The sequence below is a fragment of the Brachyhypopomus gauderio genome, chromosome 9 (assembly GCF_052324685.1).
Source record: "Brachyhypopomus gauderio isolate BG-103 chromosome 9, BGAUD_0.2, whole genome shotgun sequence".
Classification (NCBI taxonomy): domain Eukaryota; kingdom Metazoa; phylum Chordata; class Actinopteri; order Gymnotiformes; family Hypopomidae; genus Brachyhypopomus; species Brachyhypopomus gauderio.
In genome coordinates, this window is record NC_135219.1 from 10,849,953 (window position 1) to 10,867,578 (window position 17,626).

A 17,626-nucleotide genomic window follows, 5' to 3' on the forward strand; every position below is an offset into this window, starting at 1 on the left:
GTTAGCTCGCCTCCTGGGCGGGACCCTGGACCGACTGGGCCGTCAACAAGACGATAACCACGCCCCGGTCGGTCACAGGGCCCTCGCGCCCTAACCGGCCTTAGGCCGCTTAAGCCCCACTGCTGTGTGCGGACCGGGAGCACATGGCCCAACACACGTCACAGGTGTGGATGTGTGCAGGCCGCCACACTGGGGTGCGGCCACGGCTTCCACAAACACCTCCCGAACCTACCTCCTCGCTCGGAGCTGACCCCTGCACTTTTTGCTAGGGGTCACCCCAGACTCCTGGGGAGTGAACCCCTCCCGGGGCCCCTCATCTCAAGGTGGACTCCTCCACCCAACCCAGGAGTGCCAGAGACCAGGGCCCTGGCAATCCGCATCAGGGACACGCTGGTCACCCCGAGCTTGAAGGGGAGGGTCTCCGCCTGGAGACCCCACTAGGTCCGGGAGTGCCGCAGTCCACCACCAGGAGCGACCTGCAACACATCACACAGACAACATACAACACATAACGTGCACTGCCCTGACCCTTGCACCCCCTTTACCCAGGGGGGAGGGGACCCCTTCTTGGCATGAGGAGACACCCTGTCCATACACCCCAGGCATCCTCAGCCTACAAAGGGGTACAGGGGCTCCTCTTTGCTCAGGGGTCCCTCCCAAAGGTCAGTTCTCCCTAAGGAGCAGCGCCTTCTGAGCCACATGTCGTGGCTCAGGAACCCCATAGCTCCCCCCCAAAAACATATTTAGGGGGGCCCCTCTGGGGAATAACAAAACAAAAAACCACAGACACAACATTTAACATATACGCACCCAAGGTGCCCTCCGTGCCACATCCAGTGGCACGGGACCTCTAATGGGCCCCTCCCCACACACAGTGAAGAGGGGTGCAAGAGAGGAATTACATAAAACAAAGCACGCTACACTCTAGGACAAAACGAACACGCAAAGACAGAACAAACAAACGGACAGGACCCACCGATGCGCGCGCTCTGCGGAGCGTGACGCGCCCACTCCAGCTCTCTCTCTCTCACCGTTTTCACCACGGGATCCGTAGATCTTTGGAGAGAGAGAGCTATGCGCGAGCGGCTTGCGCGCCACGCCCACAGCGACGCGTCCCTCTGGCTCGCAGTCGCTCACCCCCGTCACCGCGGGATATCGGGTGAGCGAGGCGAAAGGAGCAGAGAGACGTGTCTCACGCGTTCTAGCGCGCGGCACACACCGGTGGACCCGACTACATACTACATACACACACGAACACCACCAGCGAAACACACACACCACGGCACACTCACACACTCGCTCACGTCCGCGTCGTTATTAAAACAAAACACTACAACGTACATACACACACACACACACACACACACACACACACATACAGACGATAACGGACAACGGACGTGCGCAATGTGAGGCACCGGTAGTTTCGCTGGGCGAGAGCGGAGTCTACCGGTCCCCAGCTCTAGTCACCGCCGTGTTACTTACGGGTTTTACACAAACAACATTTAAACACGGCGGGACGAGTGGGGACAGACTCAACACTCTCTCGGACAATACACGACAAACACACAGCACGTAGACAAACACTTACCACGAGACATGACCACGAACGAAGGAGAAAGCAAAGGAGACTGGCGGCTTCCGAAGGTGGCTGGTTATTCTGTGACGGGCAGGGTGAGCAACTCAAAAAGGAAGCGATCACGCCAAGTCTCAGGGAAATAGGATGGTTTAATAGAAAGTGTGCAAACCAAAAACCCGTGCATGGTTCCAGATTAAGGAAATAATAACCAGCAGTCAACTGGTACAAAGACAAGACGTATATAGACGAACAAACGACCCTCAGGTGAGACGGATCACGGGTCCCGCCCACCTGAGGAACGAACATCACGTGACCAAAAACAGGACCGCTGCCGCTGTAACCGGGGGCGACCGGTAGGGGGACCCCCCCCACAACGTGACAGAAACACTGAATCCTTGAATCCTTATAAAATATTTGCATTAATTTTTTGCTAGAAGATGGAAAATAGGACTGATCTCAATAATTGAAGAAACACAGTCAGTGTGTCCAAAAGATACATAACAAAGAATATTACGCTAGTTGTGAACTAAATTTAACTATCTATACAGCATATAGCCTATATATTCCATTTCCATTTGTGATAATGATGCTGTAACAAGTGCAAGTTACAATATTGTTGTTGTGCAGAGGGTAATGTTTTACAAGTTTGTGTGACGGGCAGGGTGAGCGAAATAAAATGGAAGCGATCACGCCAAGTCTCAGGGAAAAAGGATGGTTTAATATAGAAAGTGCGCAAACCAAAACCTGTGACCTGATCCGAAATAAGGATATAATAACCAGCGGTCAGCTGGTACAAAGACAAGACATATATAGACAAACAAACGACCCTCAGGTGAGACGGATCACGGGCTCCGCCCACCCAAGGGACGAACACAACGCCATGATTGACTGGACATCTGCCGCTGTGAACGGGGGCGACCAGTAGGGGGCCCGCCATATCGTGACAGTTTGAGATGTTTATAAAATACATTAACACTTAAATTAACAGTTGAAGGCATTCATGAAAAGCGTTCAAGTCAAAGTGGTTTTATTGTAATGTTAGCCATATACAAGTTAACACTGAATGAAACAGCGTTACCACAGTACCACAACATAAAACACATGTATCATCTCTTGGGTCTTACTGGTTTTGCACCAGACCCTGAGCTGCAGCAGTAACTCTGGTATTGCTGGTATTGTCAGTCACCTTCATGGTGTGATTCAGGCTGTCCTCACTGTTATTGAATTTTGTCCAACTTACAAATATACAGAGCAGCAGGTCACTATAATATTTTAAGTTGGAGAGGCTTTACAATTTTACAGTGCAGTGTAATAATAGCGGACGATTGTATTGCTGTTGCCATGTCCAACAAACACTAAAGTCTAAAAATGTTTTAGTAACTAATTGCAAGGCAATTTTAGTTGACAAGGGTAGCATAACATTAAGAGTAACCTTAAACTGATATATTGAGTTATGCTAACTTAAAATATTTTATCATGACCTAAGAGAAATTGTATGTTGATGTTTGTTTAGCTGTTTAAGACTTGTTATGGCAACTTAAATTTGTAATTACAGAGAACAAATGAGCCTTAATGTAGTACTAACTTAAAAGGTGAAGAAATAAGTTGTTTAGCGATTTTAACTTCAGTCACTTACACAGTAACCTTTTGGTTACAGTGTAGTTTCTATCACTGAAAACCCATCGCCGTCAAGGACATAACAATAGTGAAGCCCCTCCTATTTGGAGTTATAGACACGCCCTATTGCGCCTATGCCCCTCCCATTTGGAGGTAGTCCTGCCTGCTGTAAAGCTCTTCTGCAATTATCTTTTGTTGTCTTCGCCACCCCCACAACCCCCCACAACAACATGAATAATAATAATAATACAATAATAATAAATAATCATTTAAAACGTTATATGTAAGCCTTCAGGGGCAATTTTCCCAATTAAAAAGCACTCCAAAAAAGTATATTTAAAATAGTATATTTTACTATATAGTGTATATATTTTCATATTATTTATTTTTATTTGTAATGTAATTTAAATCCAAAATTGAATAAAATAATGCAAGCCTAGAAGTAAGCAAAATGTAAGCGACAAAGATAATTTACCTAATTTTGCATCTGTAATACCTAGTAACGGTCAAAACGTTTTCCCGGTCATAACAATGTTTTTGAGCCGTATTTAAAGGGTGGGCCGCAGGTATTAGGAGTCAAATAGTGTTTAATAACGCTGCTTCACCGCCCCTCCTCCATTCTCCATACAGCCTCTCTCACGGCGTGACGCCCCTATCAACCGACAGAGAAACAACCGTCAGTTGTTACTTTGAGCGCAGGTCTTACTTTAAGACCCGAGCCTCTGGACGAGCTGATCTGAGACCAGCCCTAAACATAGAAAACGTTACCTTAACGGTGAAGGTCCATCTGAAGTTATGCCTGCGCTCGAGCGGAGCCCCGCCCCCTCGGCGCACTGTCTGAGCGCAGGGAGCCCAGATGGTAAAATGGCTGAGAAGCAGAGGCACGAAGGCAGGGTTAAGATAGGACACTACATCCTCGGAGACACGCTCGGAGTCGGCACGTTTGGCAAAGTGAAGAGTTAAGTCATGTCGCTTTTCTTTGGTTTTGCTGACGTTGCAGGATATTTTGCAGTGAACGAATGTTTTCTTTGCCGTTACTGTTGAGCTCGCCGGCGGACAGTGTACGCAATATGCGCAACGCGATTTTGCAGACTTGGTGGTATAGAAAACGTCTCTTACACACGGAACGTGCGTATAGTGTTGCAGAATACAAGGCGACAGCGCTAGAATGTCTCTCGGCACCGCAGCGAGCATTTTCCCCTCTTACAGCCAATTTGTAAACGTTGCGTTAGATTGGAGCTGTGCTAATGGGCGCCAGTATCATAATGATTAGGATTAACAAATCACTGCTTCGAACATTGCAGGCACGTGCCATCATTTAGGCGACCCCTGCCAGTTATTCTAGTCATTTATACAATAAAAGCAAAACTAGTGCGTCTGACAATTTATGTGGATTTCTGTCAGACCTACACTCAGTGCTTGCATGATCTACGGAGGCAAGCGGTGTTTTGCAGTTACTGCAATTAGTTAATTTGGAAGCCTGTTATTTTGACCTTGCCAAAATTCAGTGCAAGCTACACGCGTCATCAACACCTTGCTCTAATATATAATGTAATTTATAATATAATAATGATGATAATAATAATAACAAATTATTATTATTATATAATACACACACAAATATATATATATATATATATATATATATATATATATATATATATATATATATATATATATATATATATATATGTAAACGCATAGCATATTGATAAGCAAGGGCCATCCCCACTTTATATTATATGGATTTAGTACCGCGTGGCATGGTGTATTTTATAAGTGATATTCTACACTTCGTACGACGCTACAGACTATTCTTTCCTTCTAACACCAGTGGCAAATAACTTACAAAGGCTCGCAAGTGGGCAGTCGGTATAAAAGGGCTAAGAGCTGGCGTTTGACAGGCAACGTAAAACGGCATATGAGCGTGTCAGGTCACCGTTTAGGCGACCTTGAGGGCTGAAAGTAATGTAGTGGAGACAAGGCAACCTCCAGCTAGGGCCGCGCGCTTCTGTCTCGAGCACACTCACGTGGCGCACCTGTTTGAAGCGCGAGCCTGTGACGTCACGCGGGCACGCCGTAGAGCAGATAAATGATCAAACCGATGACGAGAGACCGTTCCCGCCTTTCAGTTCGTTAACGACGCGGCGGGCGTTAGGAAACTCTAGTATTACGGGCTAATGCAGGCATAGGCGGGTGTATAAAGTCAGTCCGTCCTGCGTGCCGGGGGTGTCAGTGGAGTTAAATATCCAGCGGGGGCACATTTGTTCGCAGGATGGAGCCATGTGTTTGGAAGGACAGAGATCCAGTAACATAAACCCGCTGCTTTTCCGTGGAGTTCAGCAAACACGTTTGTCATCATCAACAACAACAAAAGCTTCTGTTCTTTTCCTTTTATTTTTAAAAAGTTTTTAAAAGTTTTAGCGTTTGAACCCTTTAAGAAGTTGTGTCAACAGCTGTCTATGTTGGAACTTTGTCATACTGACTCAGGTTGAAGCAAGTGTTTTTTCTCAATGATACAATAATTGAGACATCCCAGGGGCGCCATGGTGAACACTGACACTCCAATTATTTAATGCCGTTTGAAGAGATTTGAACATGAAACATTTTGGGTGTATTTTCACACGGCAAAATAATGATTGTTTCCTCTGAGGCTCTAACAGACATTTGTAAGAGTAGAGAGCTTAAAAACGTCCCTTTGCAGCTGGTATCTAAAATAAACTGTCAGTGTGATATTGCAGTACTTGACATTGCTTTCAAACAGTAACAACACCATCTTGGTAGAAGTGTAAGTGCTGATAGAATCAAGGTTAGCATTTCTTTGCTTAAGTGCAGGTCACATTACATTTATCTTTGTAAAGTTTGAAACGGGAAGCTTAACCCTGAGAAAACAACCACAGCCCTGGGGGACTGCGGCCAGATTTCTTTGGATTAAAAAAATCATGGCGGTGGAGTTACATTCTGATCTCTTATAGTGTGTGTGTGTGTGTGTGCGTGTGCGTGTGCGTGTGCGCGTGTGTGTGCGTGTGTGTGTGTGTGTGTGTGTGTGCGTGTGTGTGTGTTTTGTTTAACAGTTGGAGAGCACCAGCTAACAGGACATAAGGTTGCTGTTAAGATTCTGAACAGGCAGAAGATCCGTAGTCTTGATGTGGTCGGCAAAATCAAACGTGAGATCCAGAACCTTAAACTGTTCCGGCATCCACATATCATCAAGTTGTGAGTGGAACAGAGTACACACACACACACACACACACACACATGCTTACACACACACACACACACACACACACACACACACACACACACACACACACACACACACACATGCTTACACACACACACACACACACACACGCTTACACACACACACATACGCGCACACAAACACACACACATACACACACACACACACACACACACACATGCTTACACACACACACACATGCTTACACACATGCTTACACACACACACACATACGCGCACACAAACACACACACATATACACACACACACACACATATACACACACACACACACACACATGCTTACACACACACACACATGCTTACACACATGCTTACACACACACACACACACATACGCACACACACATACGCACACACACACACACACACACACACACACACACACACACACACACACACACACACACACACACACACACACACACACACAGATGCTCTGTGCAGTATATGTACTACCATAGTCTGATGAAGTTTTCCTTGGGTTCATGTTCTCTAAATATATCATATTAATGTGAGGCTATAAAACAGAGTGACTTCTACAAGGTCCACTGGACTATTAGGCCATGATAAGTCTGCATGTCTTATTACTGTAAAGACTGATGAAAAGAGTCAATTATAGTTTGAAACTACATAAGTTTCATGCAAGAAAAACAACCCCCCCTCAAACACAAGCAATATTAAATACCAAATTATCCTGATATGAGCTGCCATATGCAGTGTACTGTACATTATCTTCTATAAACACTACATGGCATGACATTATGAAGTTATTTTTCCCCCATGTTGCATTCTCTCTTGATTTTAAAAGTTTTAAACATATTGACACAGGCTGCACTTTGCAGCTGATAACTAATACCTTGATATGTGAGCTGTGGAGAATGATTGTTATAGTCTGAGAAAGAAATCTCTTCCCACACAGGCCAGGTTACAGAGCAAGGTGATAAAACAGATAACGTAATCTGTTTAGACTACCTTTCATGTCTGCGGTCTGCTTTCTTTCTCTCTGCTTCTTTCTGTAGTCAAAGCAGACATGAGACCTGGACTTGAACAAGCCGTTAATCCCCCTCCAATCCTGTCTGCTTCTATATTTCCTCTCCCGTTTGCCCCAGTAGCTCCTCAGCTGTCTGACCTCCAGAGCGGAGGTGCCCAGCCCCTGGAGTGAGGCTTGTAGAAAGCTCCCCTCAACTAGCCGTGTATACAGACGCTGCTGGCCAGGGGCCATGCTCGAGTGTGGGCGTGGCCTGCAGTGGGTGTGCATGTCTCATTGGGCGCACCTGTGCACAAGGCGGCATCACTCGTACACGGTGTTCCGGGCAGCAGGCCACGCCCACAGGCTTCACTCACTGGGGCTGTGGACACAATGAACACCGTGTAGGCGCCATGGTGACATGAAGACACAAACCCTCTTTATACATATGCAGTGTTCAACTCTAATATCATTGCAAAGTACCTTTGATTTCACAGCAGACTATAGTTATAGATATATCTAAATAAAGAGAGATATCTTAAATGGTAATATGTGGTAATGTTATAACATACTGATATCCCTAATTCTTTTGTAACCCAGGTGTGTGTGTGTGTGTGTGTGTGTGTGTGTGTGTGTGTGTGTGTGTGTGTGTGTGTGTGTGTGTGTGTGTGTGTGTGTGTGTGTGTGTGTGTGTTGAAGGTACCAGGTGATCAGTACTCCTACAGACTTCTTCATGGTGATGGAGTATGTGTCTGGGGGGGAACTCTTTGATTACATTTGTAAAAATGGAAAGGTACGTGTCTCACTGTTCTTCACCTCTCTGCCCTGTGATTCTCAGCCTCTGATTTGAATACACTCACTGATACAAACTAATATGTTAAAGTAAATATATATAATACATAATAAAGAAAAATAAAAAACACATCAACCCTGCACCATCAATCCTACACAACATCAGTGTATTCATATAGGCTACACAACATCAACGTATTCATATAGACTACACAACATCAGTGTATTCATATAGGCTGCACAACATCAGTGTATTCATATAGACTACACAACATCAGTGTATTCATATAGACTACACACCATCAACGTATTCATATAGGCTACACAACATCAGTCTATTCATATAGATTACACAACATCAGTGTATTCATATGGACTACACAACATCAGTGTATTCTTATAGACTACACAACATCACTGTATTCATATAGATTACACAACATCAGTGTATTCATATGGACTACACAACATGTTCATATAGACTACACAACATCAGTGTATTCATATTGTCAGTTATAGGATGATTTTCTCTCTGTGAGTGACACTAATCAAAACTGCTTGTTAGTTTGATTGCAGAGACTCACTGCCCTGTGTCTATGTGCCCTGTGTCTATGTGCCCCTGGGGTATATTTTGAAGGCTCTAAGGGAAATGTACAACAACAGGAAATCAGATCAGTGGTATTGATGATTTTCACTGAGTCTAGAGCGTCCTGGCCCGTCTCAGCGGCCTGCAGACGAGGTTCTGGTGTTATTAGTGCGGTGTCAGTCTGGGTGGACGCTGCCACAGCCTGCTACCTTTAAACGCACACTAACAGTGAGACAGACTTGGTGGTGTGAAGCGGTTCACTCCCCTCATGATCGTAACTGTGAGGCGGGTTGTGAGGGGTCAGAACCAGCCTGCAGCAGTCATGCCATGTCTGCTCTGGACTGGAACATTATCAGCTGCATTTGTGTTTTGAGGACTTCTGAGCTGTGTTATGGATTCCAAAAATACAGGGTTTTTTTGGGGGGGGTGCATGTAGAAGGTGTTTGTGATCACTGATAACTTACTACAGCAGTGAGCTACAGCAGTGAGCTACAGTGGTGTACTAGTGAGTTTCAGCAGTGAACTACAGCTGGGAACTAGTGAGTGTCAGCCGTGAACTACAGCTGGGAACTAGTGAGTTTCAGCAGTGAACTACAGCTGTGAACTAGTGAGTTTCAGCAGTGAACTACAGCTGTGAACTAGTGAGTTTCAGCAGTGAGCTACAGCAGTGAGCTACAGCAGTGATCTTCAGCAGCGAACTTCAGCAGTGAACTACATGAACAGTGACTCTTACTTCAAAACGCTTTTGTTGTGACTGACAATCTACTTTAGTCCTGCTGACTCCAAGGTTTTTTCATCTGTCTAACCCACGATAGCCATTGTGTCATGCATGACCGTTGATAGGTTGACCGAGAGAGCCGCTTATGGACGGGGTCAGCAGGTCAAGGGTCAGGTCTCAGTCTGCATATTCATGTTCTGTCCAAATAAGCTATTTATACCAACACTGTGCGCGCACACCACAGGGGCAGCACAGGGTGGAGATGGTGGAGCAGGCAGATTCTACAGAAGCACTGAACTATGTGTCTGCAGGAGCCTTTACAAATATTTTTTATGTCATTTCATGTAGAGTCACAAGGTTTTTAGAGTCTCTGTGCACATTTGTCAATGCTAAACATTTTGTACCTTCCATGAAAAGCACTTAATTCCACAGTGCTCTGAGATAATGATGTATGTTATAGCTGGAGTGTGTGCAGATGTTGAAAGCTTTAAAGTGAGAAGCAGCTTGGCATGTGTGTGTGTGTGTGTGTGTGTGTGTGTGTGTGTGTGTGTGTGTGTGTGTGTGTGTTTCGGTGTGTGTGTGTACTGTAGCTGAGAGTAGCTCCACGCATGGATGATATGTTTGTACTATGAACACGTCCAGTAAGCACATCAAGCTGAAACTGAACCTCAAGCTGAAGCCTCTGTAAAGAACCTGCTGCTTCAGTTTGCCCACTAACACTTAGTTGGCACTAACACTGCCATTAACACTGACATCTGGTGGACATGCTAGTTCTGTAGTGATGGTATTGATGTGCATCCCTGGGGGTTGTAGCCCGTAGCGTAGTGGATGGGACTATGGCAGTATGTCCAGAGAACTCACTTATGTCACTATGTTCTGGGTGAAGGTTCCTATAAAAAGAACATATACTTCCTGTTTGTTTATTTTTTTTATCCACTTGCCTTCCTCTCTCCCTCTCCCCCTCTCTCCCACTCTCCTTCTCTCCCTCTTTCCCTCTCCCTCTCTCCTTCTCTCCCTCTCCCCTCCCCCTCCCCCTCTCTCCCTCTCTCCCTCTCTCCCTCTCCCCCTTCCTCTCTTCTCTATCTCTGTCCTCTCTGTAACTATGGTTGGACTGAGATGAGAACACATGTGGATATATATATATATATATATATATATATATATATATATATATATATATATATATATATATATTGTGGCAATGGTGCCCTCTAGTGACGAGAGGAGGTCTCGCTGGTACTAACACTCCCTCTCTCCCTCCCTCCCTCCCTCCCTCCCTCCTCTCTCTCTTTCTCTCTCTCTCCCTCTCTCTCTCCCAGGTGGAGGATAGTGAGGCTCGTCGGTTGTTCCAGCAGATCATCTCAGCTGTGGACTACTGCCACAGACACATGGTGGTGCACCGAGATCTGAAACCAGAGAATGTCCTTCTGGATGGCAGCATGAATGCCAAGATCGCCGATTTCGGTAGGGGGTGGTGAGTGAGTGTGTGTGTGTATGTGTGTGTGTATGTGTAGGGGGACGACGACTTTGATGTCCACTATTGCAGTTAGCAGCAGTTGGTTTGGTGATCACCTTAACCCCCATGGAAAAGCCATTGGACAGTAGTTACGAATAAAGTTGTTTTTTTATTTTTTGTTTATTTCATAACTCAATGGCCACTTTATTAAATACTTACCATTGTTACTGTTTACAGTACCAGGTACACCTGTTTTACAACTGTGTACAGTTACAAATCACATTTGACTGGTTAGCATTTATATTTTGTCAGCTACCTATGACCCCCTGTTTCCAGACAATGGATCATTCTCAACTCGGCTATAACACAAACATGTTACCACTCCAGCCACACTGCTGTTCCTGACACACACACACACACACACACACACACACACACACACACACACACACACACACACACACACACACACACACACACACACACACACACACACACATACACACACACACACACAGAGGCACATCATACACTGCTAGTGTAGCTCCACTGGTGGGTTCAGAGCAGTCTTGCATGCAGGAGGAAACCAGTCAGTGGTGGTCTGGGGTAAGACACTGCCCCCTGCTGGTGGAATTCAGGGTAGCTGACCTATTCTGCATGGCCACCTGTCAGGAACAGACTACAGTTGTGCACAGGTATAAGTGTAACTCTGAGACAGGTGTACCTGTTAACGTAGGACAAGGAGCTCGTTCTTGTCAGCTAGGTGTAATTAAAGAGATTGGTGAGTCTTTTACACGAAAGGTAGTCTGAAGATCAGCATTGCATTTTAAAGCCAGAGTCCTGAGCAGCTGCACCTGTAGAGACGTTTAGTTCTCAGTCCAATTAGCTGTTCTTGTACAGCAAGCCCCGTTCATTCTGACCTTGTCAAATACTGATAGATGGTGATCAAACATTGATAAATTAGCCCCAGTTATTAGGACGATTAGGACATGGCATGGTCCTCTTTAGTGAGGGAATCGTGGCACATTTGATGCTATGTGTGAATCTTGTGTGCTTGGTTTAGGTCTGTCGAACATGATGTCAGACGGGGAGTTCCTGAGGACAAGCTGTGGGTCACCTAACTACGCCGCTCCAGAGGTCATCTCCGGAAGGTGAAAGTTCATGACCTCTGACCCTTTCCCATTTTGCGGTACCACATTTTGGTGTAGGAATGTGGCTATTCAGTCTGCGGTATGTTCCTGCAAGGCCTTCAGTAATCATATGCAAATAACTGAAAAAGATAATAATTATGATTTAATAAGGTAAGTAACCAGCATACATCACTATTGCTCGGTTTTTAGTGGACAGACTGGTTTTGCTCTTGAGTACCATTAACTGAACTGTGATGAATGTGGTCATGTTTCATCTCTCTCTCTATCTCTCTCTCTCTCTCTCTCTTTCTCTCTCTCTCCCCTCTTTCTCTCTACCCTCTTTCTCTCTCTCCCCCTCTCTTTCTCTCTCTCCGTCTTTCTCTCTTATTCTCTCACTCCTGCTGACCTGCTGTGTGTCACGTTTCTTTTCACAAATACCACGGCTGCAGTGAGTAAACAGGACCGGGTGCACCAGCAGGATTGACCACTTGTAGCCAAGCGTGAATTATGAACTGTGAATTATGAGCATGACAACAAGAGACTAGTAGCACAAACCTCAGTAATGTCACAGGCATATGCTCATAGCCACACAGATGCATATGGCACCTGTTTAAATGTGTAAATATATATAAAGAAACTATTATATAGTTATTATATAATATATTATTATATAATATTGTATATAGCTTTCATAAAATGCACCTAGAGGTTGTGCTGATCCTGATGAAGTGGCTTACCCTTGTTTTTCTTTTTTTGTAACCTTACACAAGTGCAAACACACACAAATGCACCTGTACACACACACACACACACACACAGTCTTGACCTGTGTTCTGCCGGGTGTCTTGGTTGCAGGCTGTACGCGGGTCCCGAGGTGGATATCTGGAGCTGTGGCGTGATCCTGTACGCCCTGCTCTGTGGCACGCTGCCTTTCGACGACGAGCACGTGCCCACTCTCTTCAAGAAGATCCGCGGTGGCGTCTTCTACATTCCTGAGCACCTGACCCACTCCGTGGCCAGTCTCCTGCTGCTCATGCTCCAGGTGGATCCTCTGAAGAGAGCCACCATCAAAGACATCCGGTCAGTCACGGCCCACCGTTCCAGGAAACTTCATGACACAGCAGTAATGGATATGCACATTAAACTATAAAAAAAGAGATATTGCAATGTTTTTAAAATTTTTACTGTGGCAGCTATTTATAAGGTTCTTAAAGTTTAAATATAGATGCTGGAAAAGCAAAGTGTTCTGCTACTTAATTTTAGTGTTTTTGACACCATCAGTTATTAAATTAAAAAGTCGACTTGAGAATGAGGTTGGCCTCTCAGGAAAGGTGCTAAATGGGTTTGGAACAAATCAACACGCAAGGAACTACTTTACTGAAATCGACAATTATGCTTCTGAACAAATGCCAGTGACCTGTGGCGTCCCCCAAGGTTCTGTTCTTGGGCCACTTAAATTCATTTTTTAACTACTTCCTCTTGGACAAATCATCCAAATCTATGGACTGGATAGTAGCGCAGCGATGCAGATGGTGCTCCAATGTATTTGGCTCTTATGCTGTGGTGCCATTGATTCACTGTATCAGTGCCTAGAATATGAGCTACAATATGAATATGAATGAGCTATAAAAACTACACGGTTGAATGAAGACAAAAGTGTAGTTATTTAATTTGTAATTAAAGATGAGCAAGATTGACTCGCTGTTTGTCTCAACTGTTGTCAAAGCACTCAGCATTTTATCATCTAAAAACATTAACAAAATTCTTGTCAAAGCAAGACCTTGAGATGATTTTATTTCCTTTGAGGATTCATTATTGATCTCCTCAGTATTGATCTCTGTATTTAATAATATTTGTATAAATGTTTTTATTTTGTAAATACTTTTTTCTTTTTGGGAAAAAACTTACAATTTGATATTTAAATTATGTGACTGCATGAGGCACTTATGTCTCTGTGTATGAAAAGTCTTTCCTTTTCTTTCAAACACACTGAAGCACAGTTATGGTCTGAAAATAGGCAGAGCAGAAGAGCTCACATGAGCATACATGAGCACACGTGAGCGTACATGAGCACATGTGAGCATACATGAGCACACGTGAGCATACATGAGCACACGTGAGCGTACATGAGCACACGTGAGCGTACATGAGCACACGTGAGCGTACATGAGCACACGTGAGCGTACATGAGCACACGTGAGCGTACATGAGCACACGTGAGCATACATGAGCACACGTGAGCGTACATGAGCACACGTGAGCGTACATGAGCACACGTGAGCGTACATGAGCACACGTGAGCGTACATGAGCACACGTGAGCCATGGCTGTGTGGGATCACATGGACAAAAAGAACCTAGAAAACAGCCGAAGTCAAAAGGAAAAGCAGGACAGGATTTACCATGGGGACACATGAGGACATATGGGGACACCTGAGGACGCTCTGTCCCTAACCCCTCACCCCTGACCCCCTCTGCCCCCTCCTCCCCCAGAGAGCACGAGTGGTTCAAGCAGGACCTTCCTGGGTACTTGTTCCCGGAGGACCCCTCGTACGACAGCACGGTGGTGGACGAGGAGGCCGTGCGAGAGGTTTGTGAGAAGTTCGAGTGCGCTGAGGCGGAGGTGCTGGGCAGCTTGTTCAGCGGTGACCCACAGGACCAGCTGGCCGTGGCCTACCACCTCATCATCGACAACCGCCGCATCATGAACCAGGCCAGCGAGTTCTACCTGGCCTCCAGCCCGCCCACGGGCTCCTTCATGGAGGAGGGGCTGCCCCTGCCCCCGGGCGTCAGGCCCCACCCCGAGAGGATGCCCCCGCTCCTGGCCGACAGCCCCAAGGCCAGGTGCCCGCTGGACGCCCTCAACACCACCAGGCCCAAGCCGCTGGCTGTCAAGAAGGCCAAGTGGCACCTGGGGATACGCAGCCAGAGCAAACCCTACGACATCATGGCCGAAGTGTACCGTGCCATGAAGCAACTGGACTACGACTGGAAGGTGAGGGCATGTTGCACACACACACACACACACATACACACACACATACACACACACACACACACACACACACTCTCACACACACACGCACACACACTCACGCACACACACACAAACACACACACACACACAAACATACACACACACACACAGCACTCACACACACATACACACAAACACACACACACACACACACATACACACACACACAGAGCACTCAAACAGCACTCACACATATACAAACATCACACTCAAACAGCATTCACACAAACACTCTGCACTCAAATAGCACTCACACACTCCTTGTACTGTACACACACTGCATTCAAACACACCCCATACTGCACTCACTCTAAACTCACACTGCAGTCACACTGTGAAATCACAGTGTAGCTCTGTGGTGTGTCCTCCACCCTAGGTGGTGAAGGTTGTGTGTGTCCTGTTGCGTAGACGTGTGGGTGGTGACGGTGTAGTGCTGTGGTGTGTCCTCCACCCTAGGTGGTGAAGGTTGTGTGTGTCCTGTTGCGTAGATGTGTGGGTGGTGACGGTGTAGTGCTGTGGTGTGTCCTCCACCCTAGGTGGTGAAGGTTGTGTGTGTCCTGTTGTGTAGACATGTGGGTGGTGACGGTGTAGTGCTGTGGTGTGTCCTCCACCCTAGGTGGTGAAGGTTGTGTGTGTCCTGTTGCGTAGACGTGTGGGTGGTGACGGTGTAGCTCTGTGGTGTGTCCTCCACCCTAGGTGGTGAAGGTTGTGTGTGTCCTGTTGCGTAGACATGTGGGTGGTGACGGTGTAGTGCTGTGGTGTGTCCTCCACCCTAGGTGGTGAAGGTTGTGTGTGTCCTGTTGCGTAGACGTGTGGGTGGTGACGGTGTAGCTCTGTGGTGTGTCCTCCACCCTAGGTGGAGAAGGTTGTGTGTGTCCTGTTGCGTAGACGTGTGGGAGGTGACGGTGTAGCTCTGTGGTGTGTCCTCCACCCTTGGTGGTGAAGGTTGTGTGTGTCCTGTTGCGTAGATGTGTGGGTGGTGACGGTGTAGCGCTGTGGTGTGTCCTCCACCCTAGGTGGTGAAGGTTGTGTGTGTCCTGTTGCGTAGACGTGTGGGTGGTGACGGTGTAGCTCTGTGGTGTGTCCTCCACCCTAGGTGGTGAACCCCTACCACCTGAGGGTGCGGCGCAAGAACCCCGTCACTGGCAACTTTGTCAAGATGAGTTTGCAGCTCTATCAGGTGGACAACCGCAGCTATCTGCTGGACTTTAAGAGCATCGACGGTAAGATCTCACCACCACCAAACACAGCACATAACAGAGAGGGTAGAAAAACGATTACAAGTAAACCATTAACATGCCCTGTGAACTTAAGGCTATAACCTACCACTTTAGATTTAGGATTAGCAGGATTCCAAAGAGTCATGTAACGAGAGTAATAAGAGTTCAGGAGGAAGAGAGGAGGAGTGGAGGAGGAGAGGAGGAAAGGAGGAGGAGGAGGCCACACCCCCACCACCTCTAACAGTATGGTACGTCCTCTCCCTTCTCTCTCCTCCAGATGACATCGCTGAGCAGAAATCCGGCTCCTCCACTCCCCAGCGCTCCGGCTCAGCGGCCGGCTTCCACCGGCCCCGCCTCAGCATCGACTCGGCGACAGTTGCCGTGGAGACGCCGCAGCTAAGCAGCTCGCTGCCAGGCAGTCTGCCAGGCTGCCCTCCCCTGCTGGCGCTGCGCCAGGGAAGCCACACCATGGACTTCTTTGAGATGTGTGCCAGTCTCATCACTACACTGGCACGCTAAGCTGCTGTCACACACACACACACACATTTACTTTTACAGTATTTAGCAGTCACTTACATATTTATTAGGATGTGCACACACATACACACACACACACACACACACACACATGTGCGCATATGCACATACAAACATCTTCATACACATATTCATGCACGGTAGCACACAGTGACCTCTGCAAGTTAACGGTTAAGTTATGGGTCATGACCTCTTGAGCAAGTCTCAAAATCTGTAGCAGTCAGTGATGGTTACATTTCAGCGTCTCCTACCGAGAGCCAGACGTGTCCGTGTGGCACTGTGAGGGCACTGTGGGCTCAGAGGCTTTCATTCATCCTATTTTTATATACATCATGTTTTCATCATACTGATTATGTTATACATGTGTTATACAGTCTGTTTATGTCCACCTAGTGATCACGTTAGTAGCTGAATTGCTGTTAAATGCAATGACATACCAAAAACTATGTTTATATGCATATAGAGAAGAGGATCATTTTATTAGATATCAGATTATTTATTTTTTAGAGATTAGATTTAGTTGCATTACTAATATTTTGTGGTGTAAAGAAATAATTGCAGGTGTGAACAGATGCAGTAGCGAGTAAGGCAGTACGTTTGGAGTGATGGCCTCTACCTGCCATGTTATGACTTATTCAGGCCAAATACACACCATCTTAGTATAAGATGCCACTTAGATATACTCCTGCCACTGCTAGAATACAAACAACTGCTGCTATGG

The 17,626-nt window shown here is 46.2% G+C and overlaps 1 protein-coding gene across 2 annotated transcripts; it reads left to right on the forward strand.

The window, feature by feature from the left end:
* The first annotated feature begins 3,933 nt into the window (after nucleotides 1-3,933).
* On the forward strand, nucleotides 3,934-16,993 carry prkaa2 (protein kinase, AMP-activated, alpha 2 catalytic subunit). Of its 2 annotated transcripts, none has more exons than XM_077017047.1 (9): nucleotides 3,934-4,154; nucleotides 6,271-6,412; nucleotides 8,130-8,223; nucleotides 10,846-10,990; nucleotides 12,046-12,133; nucleotides 12,968-13,192; nucleotides 14,605-15,106; nucleotides 16,245-16,371; nucleotides 16,646-16,993. In XM_077017047.1, the coding sequence occupies exons 1-9, from the start codon at nucleotides 3,992-3,994 to the stop codon at nucleotides 16,885-16,887; spliced, it is 1,728 nt and encodes a 575-aa protein (XP_076873162.1). In that variant the 5' UTR covers nucleotides 3,934-3,991; the 3' UTR covers nucleotides 16,888-16,993. The 2 variants fall into 2 exon arrangements, with proteins under 2 accessions (XP_076873162.1, XP_076873164.1); XM_077017049.1 differs by having other exon boundaries at nucleotides 4,136-4,154; nucleotides 6,271-6,363.
* The last annotated feature ends 633 nt before the right edge of the window (nucleotides 16,994-17,626 follow it).

Excerpts from the sequence above, each read along its gene's own strand:
- prkaa2 (XM_077017047.1), top strand. The coding sequence starts at position 3,992 with ATGCCTGCGCTCGAGCGGAGCCCCGCCCCCTCGGCGCACTGTCTGAGC. Across the intron at positions 6,413-8,129 it reads CATCCACATATCATCAAGTT|GTACCAGGTGATCAGTACTC; the intron begins GTGAGTGGAACA and ends TGTGTGTTGAAG. Across the intron at positions 12,134-12,967 it reads CCAGAGGTCATCTCCGGAAG|GCTGTACGCGGGTCCCGAGG; the intron begins GTGAAAGTTCAT and ends TCTTGGTTGCAG.